A 13137-nucleotide genomic window follows, 5' to 3' on the forward strand; every position below is an offset into this window, starting at 1 on the left:
AACCGAGCCTCCAAAAGGTGTGTGGCTGTCTGTACATAGCTAGGTCATACATTTCCCCTAAGTCAGACAGGGTAGGTATTAATTACCATGCCCTATTAAACATAGGAAACATCAGTTCTGGTAAATTACTTTTACTGTGAGAATAAAAGTGTCCTACTGGTGCTATTTTTGGAAAGGGGTCGCGGATTTCCGGGTTCTACCCCGGCCCCGCCCCTCATCCAGGTCTCGCCAGGCCCACCCCCTTACTCTCTTGCCCCGCCCCGGCTCTCGTCACGCCCCTGCCCGAGCCCTGCAGCCGGTCCAACGCGGGAGCTGTGCCTGCAGTGCCGGCCGTGGCCGCTTGGAGGCAGCCGCGCGGCTCTGGCCCGACCGCTCTGGGCCGCAAGGCTCGCTAGCCCTCCGACTAGGCTCCGGCTGAGAGCGACCGCCCTCCTTGCGCCCAGCGCCGACCCGCCCGGCTCCCCGCGCCGAACCCAGCACCTCGGCTCCCCGGGGTCGGACCGAGGTCGCAAGCAGCGCCGCGGGGTGTGGGGCGGACCCAGGAGATGAAATGACAACGTCAACCCTCCAGGTACCTCGGCGCGGCCCGGCCGGCTGCGGAGGCCGAAGGCGGTACGGCGGGGCCTGCGGGCCTTGGAGCCGGCAGGCGGGCGACCACCTCCGAGCCCCGGCCTCGCTGTCCAGCCTGACCACCGCGGCCAGTCTCCGCCGTTTCTCTTTTCACGCGCTGGGAGCAGAGGGAGGTCTCCACATCCCAGTCCCCGGCCCTTGCCCTGCTGGCGGAGCCGGGAGGCCACTACTTGCAGCCGGCGCCCCAAACCGCCGCTGTACAACTGCTCTTGGGCCCCGGAGCGCCTCCTTGGCAAGCTCGGCCCGTCCCTTCTGGTCGTTCAGGGAGCGATGCTCACTCCCTTCTGCCCTAGGCCCTGACAGCTCCTCGGCCCTCTGCGAACAAGCCACGTTCCTTTCCATGTTGCGACCCCCTCTTCTCACCCAGAGACCCTTCATTCGTTTTCTGGATCTTACAAGGTGGTGCTGGGTCGCGCCTCTTGGATGAATAATGGGCCCATCCTCCTGGTGCTGTCAGAAAACACAAACACATGCTCAGGCCTTAGACCAGGTGTGAATCCGGCTCTGCCACGCACTAGCATGTGACCTTGGGCTATGCTTTTGATCTTGGAATCTCTGATTTGCACATCTGTAAAATGGGGCAGTGTAGCATCGGGTTGTTGTGAGATGCCTCTAGGTTTAATAATTCAAGTAAAGCATTTTTACTGTAGGTTTGGTACATTGTAAGTGCTCAGTAAGCAATGGCAGAAAAACACTTGGGAGAATCAGACAAGACTTAATGGAAATAGGGGCATTTGGCCAGAGCATCAAAGGATAAGTAGCATTCAGATAGTTGGTGGTGGAGGAGGGATGGTTACCCTAGGTGGAGAGATGGGCATGGAATAAATTGGGGTACTGGGCTAGGAATTAGATGGAGTCCAAAGCCAGAACCCACCATTGACCAACAGAAACTCAAGAGGTTGCTACAGGGATCTATATAACTCATCTCAAATGCAATACAGTTTACTCATCTAAAGATATCACCCAACATTTCTAGTAAAATCACAGTTGTGCAACCATCACCCCTCACTTTTTAGAACATTTTCATCACTCCAGAAAGAATCCCCATGCCTTCTGCCCCTCTCAAGCAACTATTAATCCACTCTCTTTCTCTATAGATTTGCCAACTCTGGGCATTTTATCTAAATGGAATCATACAACATGTGGCTGTCTTCTTTGGCTTAACATAATGTCATAGGCTTTTACATTTTTTAAATTGCTGGAAAAAAAATAATTTGATGACATATGAAAATAATTTGAAATTCAAATTTCAGAGCCTATAAATAAAGTTTTATTGGAACACATCCCAGTTCATTCGTTTACATATTATCATGGCTGCTTTTATGCCACAAAGGCAGAGTTGAGTAGTTGAGTAGGGATTGTATGGCTGGCAAATTCTAAATATTTGCTCTTTGATTCTTTACAGAAAAAGTTTTCCTGCTCTTCTGTTAGCACACCTTTGTCACTTTTCTCCTTCATTCTCATTCTTTGCCATACCTGTTACTAGAGATGTGGCAGGACTGGCAGCTTTGTCACCTTACCCTCCTGTTATGCAAAGCTGTTTTTCATTAAAACTACATCCTGAATGTGAAAAACAGTATTGGTTGCCTGAGAAATCTAATGCACTTCAGTGCATTAATAAGAATGTCTACAAGGACATCTGGGATGAGTGCCCTCCCATATGGAGCAGAGCATATCTTGAGCTTTTTCAGAGCCCCCACTTCAAAAGGACAGACCCAAGCAAGGAGTAGTACAGAGTGAAAAAACATACTAGGAACTGAGGTGTTTGTTCTGGAGAAGCCACCAGGACAGGAATATTGTTTCCATGCCTTATCTAAAGGAGAATAGACAGGTAGAATTTGTGTGTTGGCTGATTGTGCATAAAGGCTCAGGACTCCTAGGCATCCTCTGTAAGTAGGCAGAGGAAGGAACAAAGCCAACATTCTTCACTTTTCATGTCTTTTCAGTCTAGTAAGGACCCTCTACATCCTCCTACTGGCCCATCTCATCTTGCTTCTCTCAGCCAAAAAGAAAAGTCAGTTTTCTTAAGCTATCTGAAGTTGACACCTGGAAAGGGATGTCTGGCCTGTTTTACCTGTCAGTCTTGTAGAGCTCTCTTTGTGCCTTTCTTTCAGAGACTTCTTACTGAAGTAGTTTTCTGACTACAACCCTGCCAGAATTGGTCAAGGATTATTGTTTGCTGTGGCTGGAACTAGGTCTGCAGTGGAATCTGCCTGCCTAACTACTAGAGCTGTACCAGATAAAGATTTCTGGTCAGGCTTGTGGGTTGGGGAAGCTGTGGTTTCTAAAACTGGATGTGTAGGTGCTTCCAGTTTCCAGTTCAGCCAATCCAGGGATGTGCAAGACTTAGATGACTCCCAAAGACATTGCTCACAGAGATCTTAGAAGTTCCAAAGGAGAGTTTCCCTCAACTAGCAGCACATGTCATCTCTGGGGTAAGCAAGCATTTTCCTTCCTGAAGCTACTGGTATTATAATGTAGCCATGTGGCCAAGCATCCCCTCCCCAGTGTCATCCTCAAACAGTTCAAGAAAACTGTCTTCTCTTTTCAGCTGAGGGAAGCAAGCTGAGGTGGGCCAGTAGAAGGATGTAGAGGTGTCCATAAGCCCTTCTCTTGGTTTAGTGAAAGACTTTGCTCCCTGGCTGGATCTTTTGAACCCCAAGGCCCAGTGCAGTGTCTGACCTCCTTGTTGAGTAACACAGCAACCAATTGCTTCTAGTGTTTCCCCTCACTTAGTCTGTTTTTAGTTTGTTGGGTTTTTTTTTTTTTTTGGGGGGGGGGGTGAGTACTGGGGATTGAACTAGGGGCACTCGACCACTGAGCCACCTTCCCAGCCCTATTTTGTATTTTATTTAGAGACAGGGTCTCACTGAGTTGCTTAGTGCCTCTCCATTGCTGAGGCTGAGGCTGGCTTTGAACTCGCGATTCTCCTGCCTCAGCCTCCCAAGCTGCTGGGATTACAGGTGTGCACCACCATGCCCTGGCTTAGTCTGGTTTTCTTTCTTGAAACCCAAGCCCCAGCTATTAGGTCAGCTTTTCACTTGCTGCGCTCCAGAGAACTGGACAAGATATTATTTTGAATTACCATGAACTCCCTGTGAAGAGGGACATTGTTTTGTTGTTGTTGTTTTGGCAGTACCAGAGATCACACCCAGGAGCTCCCGCATGCTAGGCAAGCAAGCACTCCACCACTGTTACATCTCCAGCCAAGACCCGATTTGTCTTTTCTTCCTTTAAGGACTAAGTTGATGTGAGAAAAACAGGGCAATATAATGGACTGCAATCAATAAATCCACAGATCTGGCACTATCTCTCCTCATATCTCATTCTGCTGCTTGTGACCCCAGGGGCTTTCTGGATCTCCTGGGAAACAGCTATTTGCCTTGTTTTTCCAGAAAGCCATTGATCTGGTGACAAAAGCCACAGAAGAGGATAAAGCCAAGAACTACGAGGAGGCACTCAGGCTCTACCAGCATGCTGTGGAGTACTTCCTCCACGCTATCAAGTGTGAGTCACATCAGGGCGCGCTCTAGCGTCAGAGCTCCTTGAGTGCAGGTTAGGCACACAAAGCTCATGGGGGCCATTCTCTGCTTCCCCTTTTGCAGATGAGGCACACAGTGACAAGGCCAAGGAGAGCATTCGAGCCAAGTGCGTGCAGTACCTAGACCGGGCAGAGAAGCTGAAGGATTATTTACGAAACAAAGAGAAACACGGCAAGAAGCCAGTCAAAGAGAATCAAAGTGAGGGCAAGGGGTGAGTGTGCTGGAGCGCACTGCTGGCCCTGGTGGAACGGAGCCCCCATGTGCATGTGCCTTCTTCATGTGTCACTGTTATTCTTGGTGCTAATGCTGCCTTGGACTGCATTGGCATCCTTCTCATGGGGATTTCCACTCATAATAATAATGCCAACAGCTGCTTTCATTAAGACTTTGCAGAATACTATCTGTTATGTTATTGGATCTGTATAGAAAAGTCATACAGAGATAAGGGGCATGGCATGGGGTGATGAGCCTTGGCCTTTGCAGCTCAACTCTCAGGATAGAACCCTGGCTTTTCCACTGTCTTGCCATGTGATCTTAACTTCTATGCCTCTAGTCTCATTTCATAAGGGGAAAATGATAGAACTCTGCTTCTAGTATTGCCATAGGAGCAGAGGAGATGATATGGGTAAAGCCTTAGATGGGAGTTTGGTGCATAGTAAGCTGCTATTATCACAGAGAACCATTATCTTCATCTGACAGGTCAAGCAGCAAAAAATGGAGAGGCTGAGATTAGCTAAGGTCACTGAGCTAGAACATGATTAGAATCTGGACCCCCCATCCAAGGCCTCTGTTTCTCCTCTCACAGCGAGTGGTCTCTCTGTGGCCTCTCATCTCATGTCTGGGGTTCACCTACCATGGTAATGCCAGTCAGCTGAGCACAAATGCAGTGGTGTCTGGAGTCAGGCGAGGGCCCTTGGGGCTACAGAGTCATGGGGTAGGAAATAGGTGACTGTGTCAGCTACCTCATCAGAAGTGAGATGCTCTCCTGGGCAGAGAGTCCATGCCTGTGGTCTGGTTCCCCAGAACCAGAAGCATACCAAAGAAGAACCAGGAGGCTAAGGGTCTCCAAAAGGGATAGAAGAGTTGTAAATGACAGATAAATGATAGGATAGGAGCTGGCTCTTGGGATGAAAGCATATTCATCTTTTGATTTAAACTTTACCTCCTTTCTGTCCTTGGAACTGTTTTGGTTTCACTGCCATGACCAAGGTCCAAGTCCATAGGAAAGGGACCTGAAAGCTACATTGGCTTGACTGACTGCTCTTTAAATTTAACCAAAGCACATTTCCCTTACCAACCCTCAGGAGAGGCCAGATATCTCTATCCTTATTCCCTTAATGAAGAAATGAGGATGGGTTATTGGAGTGTTTCTTGTAGGACAGCCTGTGGCCCTGGTGTTTCAAGGTCCCTTACTGGTGTTGAGGAAGAGGCATTCCTTACCCACAGCACTGTGGCCTCACTCTGAGGGTCTCCCTGCTCCCAGGGTAAAGAGCCAGCTTGTGATCTTCTGTTTCCTTTCCTAGCAGTGATAGTGACAGTGAAGGGGATAATCCAGAGAAAAAGAAATTGCAAGAACAACTGATGGGTAAGAGGCCTGAAGCCTTGTGGCAATGGGAGGGAATGTGGTGTGGGTCTGCTGTTGGCTTGGCTCATGCTCATAGGCTAGACTCTGGTTCTGCTTCCCTGTGCAGGTGCTGTTGTGATGGAGAAGCCCAACATACGATGGAATGACGTGGCTGGGCTGGAGGGGGCCAAGGAGGCTCTCAAAGAAGCTGTCATTTTGCCAATTAAATTCCCACACTTGTTCACAGGTAAAGAGTTGAGCCACCTGAAGCTTGGGTGTAAAAATATCAGGCTTCTGAGGGAGCCAGCGTGGGGCTTCCCCTCTGAAATGTCCTGGAACAGATGGTATCTGCTTCCTTAGCCCAAGAGGACCAGGCCTGGACTTGCCATGTGCTCTATAAGGAGAAGCCCCAAGGCCTGCTCACCAGTTATCTACTGTGGCATCAAAAACAACCATGTGACTAAAACTTTAGTTGACCCATTTTAGTAGGTAGTCAGAGTCAGGAACCAGTGCCAGCCAGTGTCATTTGGCAAGAACAATGAGGATCATTAACAAGAGCTAGAGCATTGGGGGGTATAGCTCAGTGATAGAGCATAAGCATGGGCGAGGCCCTGGTTCAATCCCTAGCCTCACAAAAAACAAAAACAGAAAACAAGGGCTAGGCTTCCAGTAGGTGCTTAATTCCTTAGACACCTTTGTTCCTGGAATCATTTGTTTTCTAGGACCTTCTTACTGACAGTGTCTAAAGGCCCTCTGTTCTTTTTGTTTGTTTGTCTGTTCTGTTCCCATTCCCCAATCAGGAGGCTTACTTCAGTTATTCTCTATTGCAGGCAAGCGTACCCCTTGGCGAGGGATACTGCTTTTTGGACCCCCTGGCACAGGGAAATCCTATCTGGCCAAGGCTGTGGCAACAGAGGCCAACAACTCTACCTTCTTCTCTGTGTCCTCCTCAGATTTGATGTCTAAGTGGTTGGGGGAGAGTGAGAAGTAAGTCAGCCATCGGGCTGCACTCTCCTGGCAGCCCTGGCAGCTGTGCTGGTCCAGCTTCTCTGCCCCTTGGAGTCACCTCCCGGAGGAGCTGCTGTTTAATATTCAGGGAGAATAGCCAGGAGAGTGAAATCTTGCCCACTTATTGGTTGGGACACCATCCTGTAGGTAACTAGAAGAGAACTTGGAAGCAATGAAGGACTCAAGAAGCAAAGGGAATGGAACTAACCATGATGAGTATAGCTGACCATCCCCTGTCAGAGGATTTAGCTTATTCCCCACACTGATTCCTATTTTGCAGATGATGAAACTGAGGCTTAGGGCAAGAGAAATGACTTGTCCTAAATTCAGAGCTAATGCTTGGGCCCCAGGGTCTGAAGCTGGTGTTGAGGCATGTTCTTCTTTGGTGCACTACTGCCAAAGAATTTGTCACCACCATTCTCCCTGACATCAATTTTCAGTCTCCTCACAGGAAAGGCAGGAGAAGTGGCAACTGGAACCCTGGGTGGGCATGTCCGGGAGCATCCAGATCCTAACCCCTTTTTTACCCTTACAGGCTAGTCAAGAATCTCTTTGAGCTAGCCAGGCAACACAAGCCCTCCATCATCTTCATCGATGAGGTGGATTCTCTCTGTGGGTCCCGGAATGAAAATGAGAGTGAGGCTGCCCGAAGGATCAAAACAGAGTTCTTGGTCCAAATGCAGGGTGCGTACCAGTCTGGTTGCCCCTGGGTCATCACTCCACCTAAAATCAGTTCAGGACTCCAGATTTAGCTGTAGCTGGGTGATTGTCCTTGGAGTGGAGGAAAAGTGCTCCTTGGCATCATATCCTCAGTCCTCAAATGAGTTTTCACCATAGAGAAGCTGTTGAGACCTATGCCACCCCACTACTCTGCCCTTCCTGTGGCAGATGGTGCTTTAGGTCTCTTAATTGCAGCAAAGCCAGATCAGAGTGCTTTAGTTTCAACTGGGACCCTGCCAGTGGTGGCACAGGGATGGCTTCAGGTGATGATTCACAAAGCCCCTGAGATCTGTCCCAATGGTTCTGACTGACCCTTGCAGGTGTCTTCATAGTCCACATCTCTGTCTCCCTTTCTCCACAGGGGTGGGGAATAACAATGATGGGACTCTGGTTCTTGGTGCCACAAACATCCCCTGGGTGTTGGATTCAGCTATTAGAAGGAGGTGAGTCTCCCACAGGACAGGCTTGGGGCTAACATCTTCCTCAGGCCAATGGTAGCCTATACGCGTGCCCTTATCTTATTCTCCGGTGTCCTCCCTGGTCTGATTGGAGCAGAGCCCTTATGAAGCCAGCTTCTTGTGGGCTATGGTGCCAGCATTGCTGGCCTAAAAGTGCATCTCTTTTGCTGTCCATGCTGTGCCTTCTTCTGACTCCATTCTGTGATCAGCTTTCATTTCTTGCTCTGTACTTGGCTCTTTAGGTTTGAAAAGCGCATTTATATCCCACTGCCAGAAGAAGCTGCCCGTGCCCAGATGTTCCGATTGCATCTTGGGAGCACTCCACACAACCTCACAGATGCCAACATCCATGAGCTGGCCCGGAAGACAGAAGGCTACTCAGGTGCAGACATCAGCATCATTGTGAGGGACTCCCTTATGCAGCCCGTCAGGAAAGTGCAGTCAGCAACACACTTCAAGAAGGTGAGTGGTGGCTGGGTAACTCAGGAAGCCAAGGCAGGGGGATTGCAAGTTTGAGGCCAGAACTGGCAACTTAGTGAGACCCTGTCTCAAAGAATAAAAAGGATTGGGAATGTAGCTCAGAGGTAGAGCATCCCTGGGTTCAATCCCCAGTACCACACACACACACACACAAAATCAGAAGGTGAGTGGCCAGCAATGGCTTAGGCAGTATCTCCAAGGGGTATCTGTTTTTTTCCCTGCTCCCTGGCTGCTCAGAGGACACACTTTCAATTTCTTGGAGAACTAAGGGAAAGAGTTGGGTGTGCCCACTAGTTCCAGGAGTCAGGACTACACCTGCCCTCCCATCTCTGAAGCCCTTGCCTAAGCATGTCTGTCTCTTGATTGTGAGGAGCCAAAAGATGGGCCACTGTTTCCACAGCTCTGCAGCCTCCCCAAGATGCACTGTGTTGTGTGAGAGTAGATGCCAAGTAAATGCTTGACAGTTACTAATTATAAAGAGGACCCATGCTCTCCTTCAACAGATCTTTGTTGAGTGTCTGCTGTGGGTCCTGTGTGCCTGACGGTCCTAGGTGCTGAGAAGTCATTAGTGATCATAACAGATGAAACTCCCTTCTCTCTAGTAGCCTTCATTCATGTGGGGGTAGACCTTAATAAACAAGATAAAAGTCAGTTCCTTAACAGGTAATGAGGAAGAGCTAAGCAGGGTAAGGTAGACCAGGAGTACCAGAGGTTTAGGATGCAGGCAGGTTGCACTATTAAAGGCCAGGCAACAGGTGGGTGACATTTGAATCAAGAATTGAAGGTGAGGGAAAGAGCCTTAGGATATTTGAGGGGATGTTTTGCTAGGGCATATACTTAAGTGGGAAAAAACATTTTTTATGTATTTTTTTAAAATTTATATATGACAGCAGAATGCATTACAATTCTTATTACGTATATAGAGCACAATTTTTCATATTTCTGGTTGTATACATAGTATATTCACACCAATTCATACACGTACTTTGGATAGTAATGATCATCACATTCCACCATCGTTAATTACCTCATGCCCCCTCCCTTCTCCTCCAACCCCTCTGCCCTATCTAGAGTTCGTCTATTCCTCCCATGCTCCTGCTCCCTATCTCACTATGAATCAGCCTCCTTATATCAAAGAAAACATTTGGCATTGGGTTTTTTGGGATTGGCTATCTTCACTTAGCATTATGGAAAAAAAACAAACATTTTTATTGCTACTGCATTTTTGATGAAATTTAGTGGCACTAATAAGGAAGGTGAGACGTTTGGGGCTATTATTTGAGAATCTGGAGGTCAGTGGCTGGCAGAGCATGCTGTCATCAGGACTCTGAAATCAGACTGAGCCACTTTGACCACTCAGTACAGGAGCTTTTTTGTTTGTTTACAGTGCTGATGATTGAACCCAGAGACGCTTTCCACTGAGCTACATTCTCAGCCATTTTGTGTGTATATGTGTGTGTGTGTGTGTGTATGTGCGCCAAAGATTGAACCCAAGGGTACTTAACCACTGAGCCACATCCCCAGCCCTTTTTTATATTTTTATTTAGAGAGAGGGTCTCACTGAGTTGCTAAGGGCCTCGCTAAGTTGCTGAGGCTGAGTTTGAACTTGCAATCCTCCTGCCTCAGCCTCCCAAGCCACTGTGATTACAGGCATGTGCCATCATAACCAGCTAGCCCTTTTTTGGAGGGTGTGGGGGGGTACTGGGGATTGAATGCAGGGGCACTTAACCACTGAGCTACATCTCCAGCCCTATTTTATATTTTATTTAGAGACAGGGTCTCACTGATTTGCTTAGTGCCTCACTTTTTCTGAGGCTGGCTTTGAACTCGTGATCCTCCTGTCTCAGCCTCCTGAGTCACTGGGATTACAAGCTTTTGCCACCATGTTCGGCCCAGTTAGCCCTTTATATTCTTTGATTTTGAGATAGGGTTTCACTAAGTTGCCCAGGCTGACTTAGAACTTGAGATCTTCCTGCCTCAGCCTCCTGAGTAGCTGGAATTACAGGCATGTGGCCACTGTACCCTGCTAGCCTAGGAGTTTTTGTTTGGTTTGGTACCAGAGATTGAACCCAGAGGTGCTTAACCATTTAGCCACATCCCCAGCACTTTTTATTTTGAGACAGGGTGTCACTAAGATGCTTACTAAATTGCTGAGACTGGCTTTGAACTCAATCCTCTTGCCTCAGACTCCCAAGTTATGGGATTACAGGCATACCCCACCATGACCAGCCAGCCCAGGAATTCTGAAGGAGAATTCTTGTGATCCTGATGACCTAGAAAACCATCCATTCCCTTTCTTTAGGACATCTTTAGAAATCTGAGGTGTTCTACTGTCCCTTAACAGTGAAGAACAGCTATACCAGCCTGTCAAACTCCTGCTTGGTTTCAGGTCTGTGGTCCTTCCCGCACCAATCCTAGCATTGTGATTGATGACCTCCTGACCCCATGCTCTCCAGGGGACCCAGGGGCCATAGAGATGACTTGGATGGATGTTCCTAGTGACAAACTCTTAGAGCCTGTGGTTTGCATGGTAAGTAAACAGCTGGGAGAGGGGACTCTATAGAACCCAGAAAATTAGGGGCCTGGGTCCAAGAAGAAAAATGAACTTCTTTCCTTCCATAGCCTGAGCTATCATGGCTCCTCTGAAACGGTGATCTTTGTAGCTTTGGGTTGCTGAGGATCTTGCTGTGACTCAAGGGGAGCAGAGGCTATATATCCTACTAAAGTATATAAAGTATATATAAAGTTTATATACTTTAGTAGAAAGAGTAAAGTTTAGATAATGTAACTGTCATTCCAGAGGTTTGGCTTAATTGGTCCAGAAGAAACCAGAAAAAGTATGTCAGCAAGGTTTCATTTAATGCAGTGGCAGAGGCAGAGGCAGCCTCTCACCCAGGTAGTGTGGCCCTATCCATCTCCTAGTCTTGCCAGTCGCAGTGCTCATTCTATCCTAGTGTGATGGGCAAAAAATTAAAAAATGGGAGTTATGATAGGATGGAGCCTTGATTCATTCAGATTAGACCTCTGGAAATGATATGTGCTGCCTCACTATGCTGCCTGTCACAGGCTGATTCTAGTTTAGCAACTGTAGGGAGTTCTGCACTGGGCAATGACCTTGCTACCCTAGATGGCATAGCTGTGCAAGGAGGGAGGCCTAGCATCTGGAGCCTGGCTGCTTCTCAGCAGTATGCTCTTGTCTTTACAGTCGGACATGCTCCGGTCTTTGGCCACCACCCGGCCCACAGTGAATGCAGATGACCTCCTGAAAGTGAAGAAATTCTCAGAGGACTTTGGACAGGAGAGTTAAAAGCTTCTTCACATGGGTGAAGGTGAAGGTGGGAGGTTGATTGGGGCACATCTACGGTACTCCCTACACTGGTGGCCAGACAGGGCTCCAGGGCTCGTCCTAAAGTCACCACAGTGTCTCCTCTGCTGTCTGGCCGCCAGCCAGGGAGCAGGAAGAAAAGGGCCTCCACAGCAGATGACGCTCCGCTACAGTCTGGCACACAGTGGATACTGGTTCTTCCTAGTTCTCTCTTCTGGATGCTGACCAGTTCCTTTTCCTGCCCCTCCATGTCTTTTTTATTTTTGTTTCCCTAAATTAATGCTGCTTTGATTTGTCTTGTTTATAAAGATAAAATCCCCTGGAAGTGTCAAGGAGTGGGAGTAGCCAGGCCCCAGTTACTTTTATAGCCAAGTTTGGCTGAGAACAGACTGATGAAGAGTAAGAAAAGCCATTCCCACCCTCCTAGGTTTGCATCCAGAGCCCTGTGTCTTCCTTGCAAGAGGAGGAGATGGTTTCTGTGAGCACAAAGCTGTTTTGATCAGGAGAGAAGGCAGGTGCATCTTCACTGCTGCCTCCCCACCCCCCCAGGCCCACCCTCCCGAGTGTAAGAACACTGAACCCAGCCACTGCCCTGGGTCCCTGTCCTGGAGATGGTCTAATAAATCCTTTTCCCTTCTTGAGCCACTGGAGTGGTCTCATCTTTGACTTGTCTGGGGCTACCTGAAGGCCACTTTTGCTTCCAATAACATGCTCTCATTTTCTTTGCTTCTTCCTCTCCTCTCCTCAGCAGAGTAGGAAGCAAGCAGGAATGCTGGCCACCTTCTACAGTTCTCAGGTCTGCTCTCCAGTAAGGTGGCTCAGAAGATTGGCTGGGGGTATTTAAGGGACCTGGTCAGCTCTTCTTATTGTCCAGTGTCCAGATCACAGACTGCAAAGTGGGAGGCCTTTGTGTCAGACATAACCTGCAGCTGTTTGGTTTGGTCTGCTGCCAACATTTAAAAATCAAAAATTGACATAAAAATGTAGATTTTTCTGGGTGGTGACACATACCTGTAATACCAGTGACTTGAACTCCTGAGGCCAGAGGATCCCAAGTTCAAGGCCAGTTTTAGCAATGTAGTGAGGTCCTGACTCAAAAATAAAAGGGCTGGGGATGTAGCTCAGTGGTAAAGCACCCATGTGTTCAATCACTAGTACCAAAAAAAAAAAAAAAAAAAAAGGCAGATTTCTGGCTCTGGAGGTAAAACTAGGCCTACATCCCTGGGCAGGGGCTGCCCTGTTTAAAAGGAGTTCCCTTTCCCCACTCATTTATGTTGCCCACCAGGCAGCCAGTGGACTTGGTGACCCCTGAAGTAGACACCAAGGTTCCAAAGCTGGCAGTCCCAGAAATGCTGTGTGATATGGAGCAGACACAGCACTTTCAGCTTCACCCTGACAACCACATGGAAA

At 48.3% G+C, this 13137-nt stretch overlaps 1 protein-coding gene across 3 annotated transcripts; it reads left to right on the top strand.

Annotated features, from left to right (window-relative positions):
* Positions 1-384: 384 nt before the first annotated feature.
* Vps4a (vacuolar protein sorting 4 homolog A) lies at positions 385-12368 on the top strand. 3 transcript variants are annotated; one of them, XM_027933085.2, is made up of 12 exons: positions 385-571; positions 4026-4137; positions 4236-4383; positions 5696-5757; positions 5864-5983; positions 6567-6723; positions 7280-7428; positions 7826-7907; positions 8165-8384; positions 10792-10932; positions 11608-11731; positions 12155-12368. In XM_027933085.2, exons 1-11 carry the CDS (start codon positions 551-553, stop codon positions 11707-11709), a joined length of 1314 nt encoding a protein of 437 aa, XP_027788886.1. In that variant the 5' UTR covers positions 385-550; the 3' UTR covers positions 11710-11731; positions 12155-12368. The 3 variants fall into 3 exon arrangements, with proteins under 3 accessions (XP_027788886.1, XP_027788885.1, XP_027788887.1); XM_027933084.2 differs by having other exon boundaries at positions 11608-12368; XM_027933086.2 differs by having other exon boundaries at positions 5699-5757; positions 11608-12368.
* The last annotated feature ends 769 nt before the right edge of the window (positions 12369-13137 follow it).

The sequence above is a fragment of the Marmota flaviventris genome, chromosome 18, assembly GCF_047511675.1.
Source record: "Marmota flaviventris isolate mMarFla1 chromosome 18, mMarFla1.hap1, whole genome shotgun sequence".
Taxonomy (NCBI): Eukaryota; Metazoa; Chordata; class Mammalia; order Rodentia; family Sciuridae; genus Marmota; species Marmota flaviventris.

Bases quoted from the DNA above. Each gene is read 5' to 3' on its own strand.
- Vps4a (XM_027933084.2), top strand. From the start codon at position 551: ATGACAACGTCAACCCTCCAG. The intron at 572-4,025 runs GTACCTCGGCGC...TTGTTTTTCCAG, and splicing joins TGACAACGTCAACCCTCCAG to AAAGCCATTGATCTGGTGAC. The intron at 8,385-10,791 runs GTGAGTGGTGGC...GCTTGGTTTCAG, and splicing joins CAGCAACACACTTCAAGAAG to GTCTGTGGTCCTTCCCGCAC.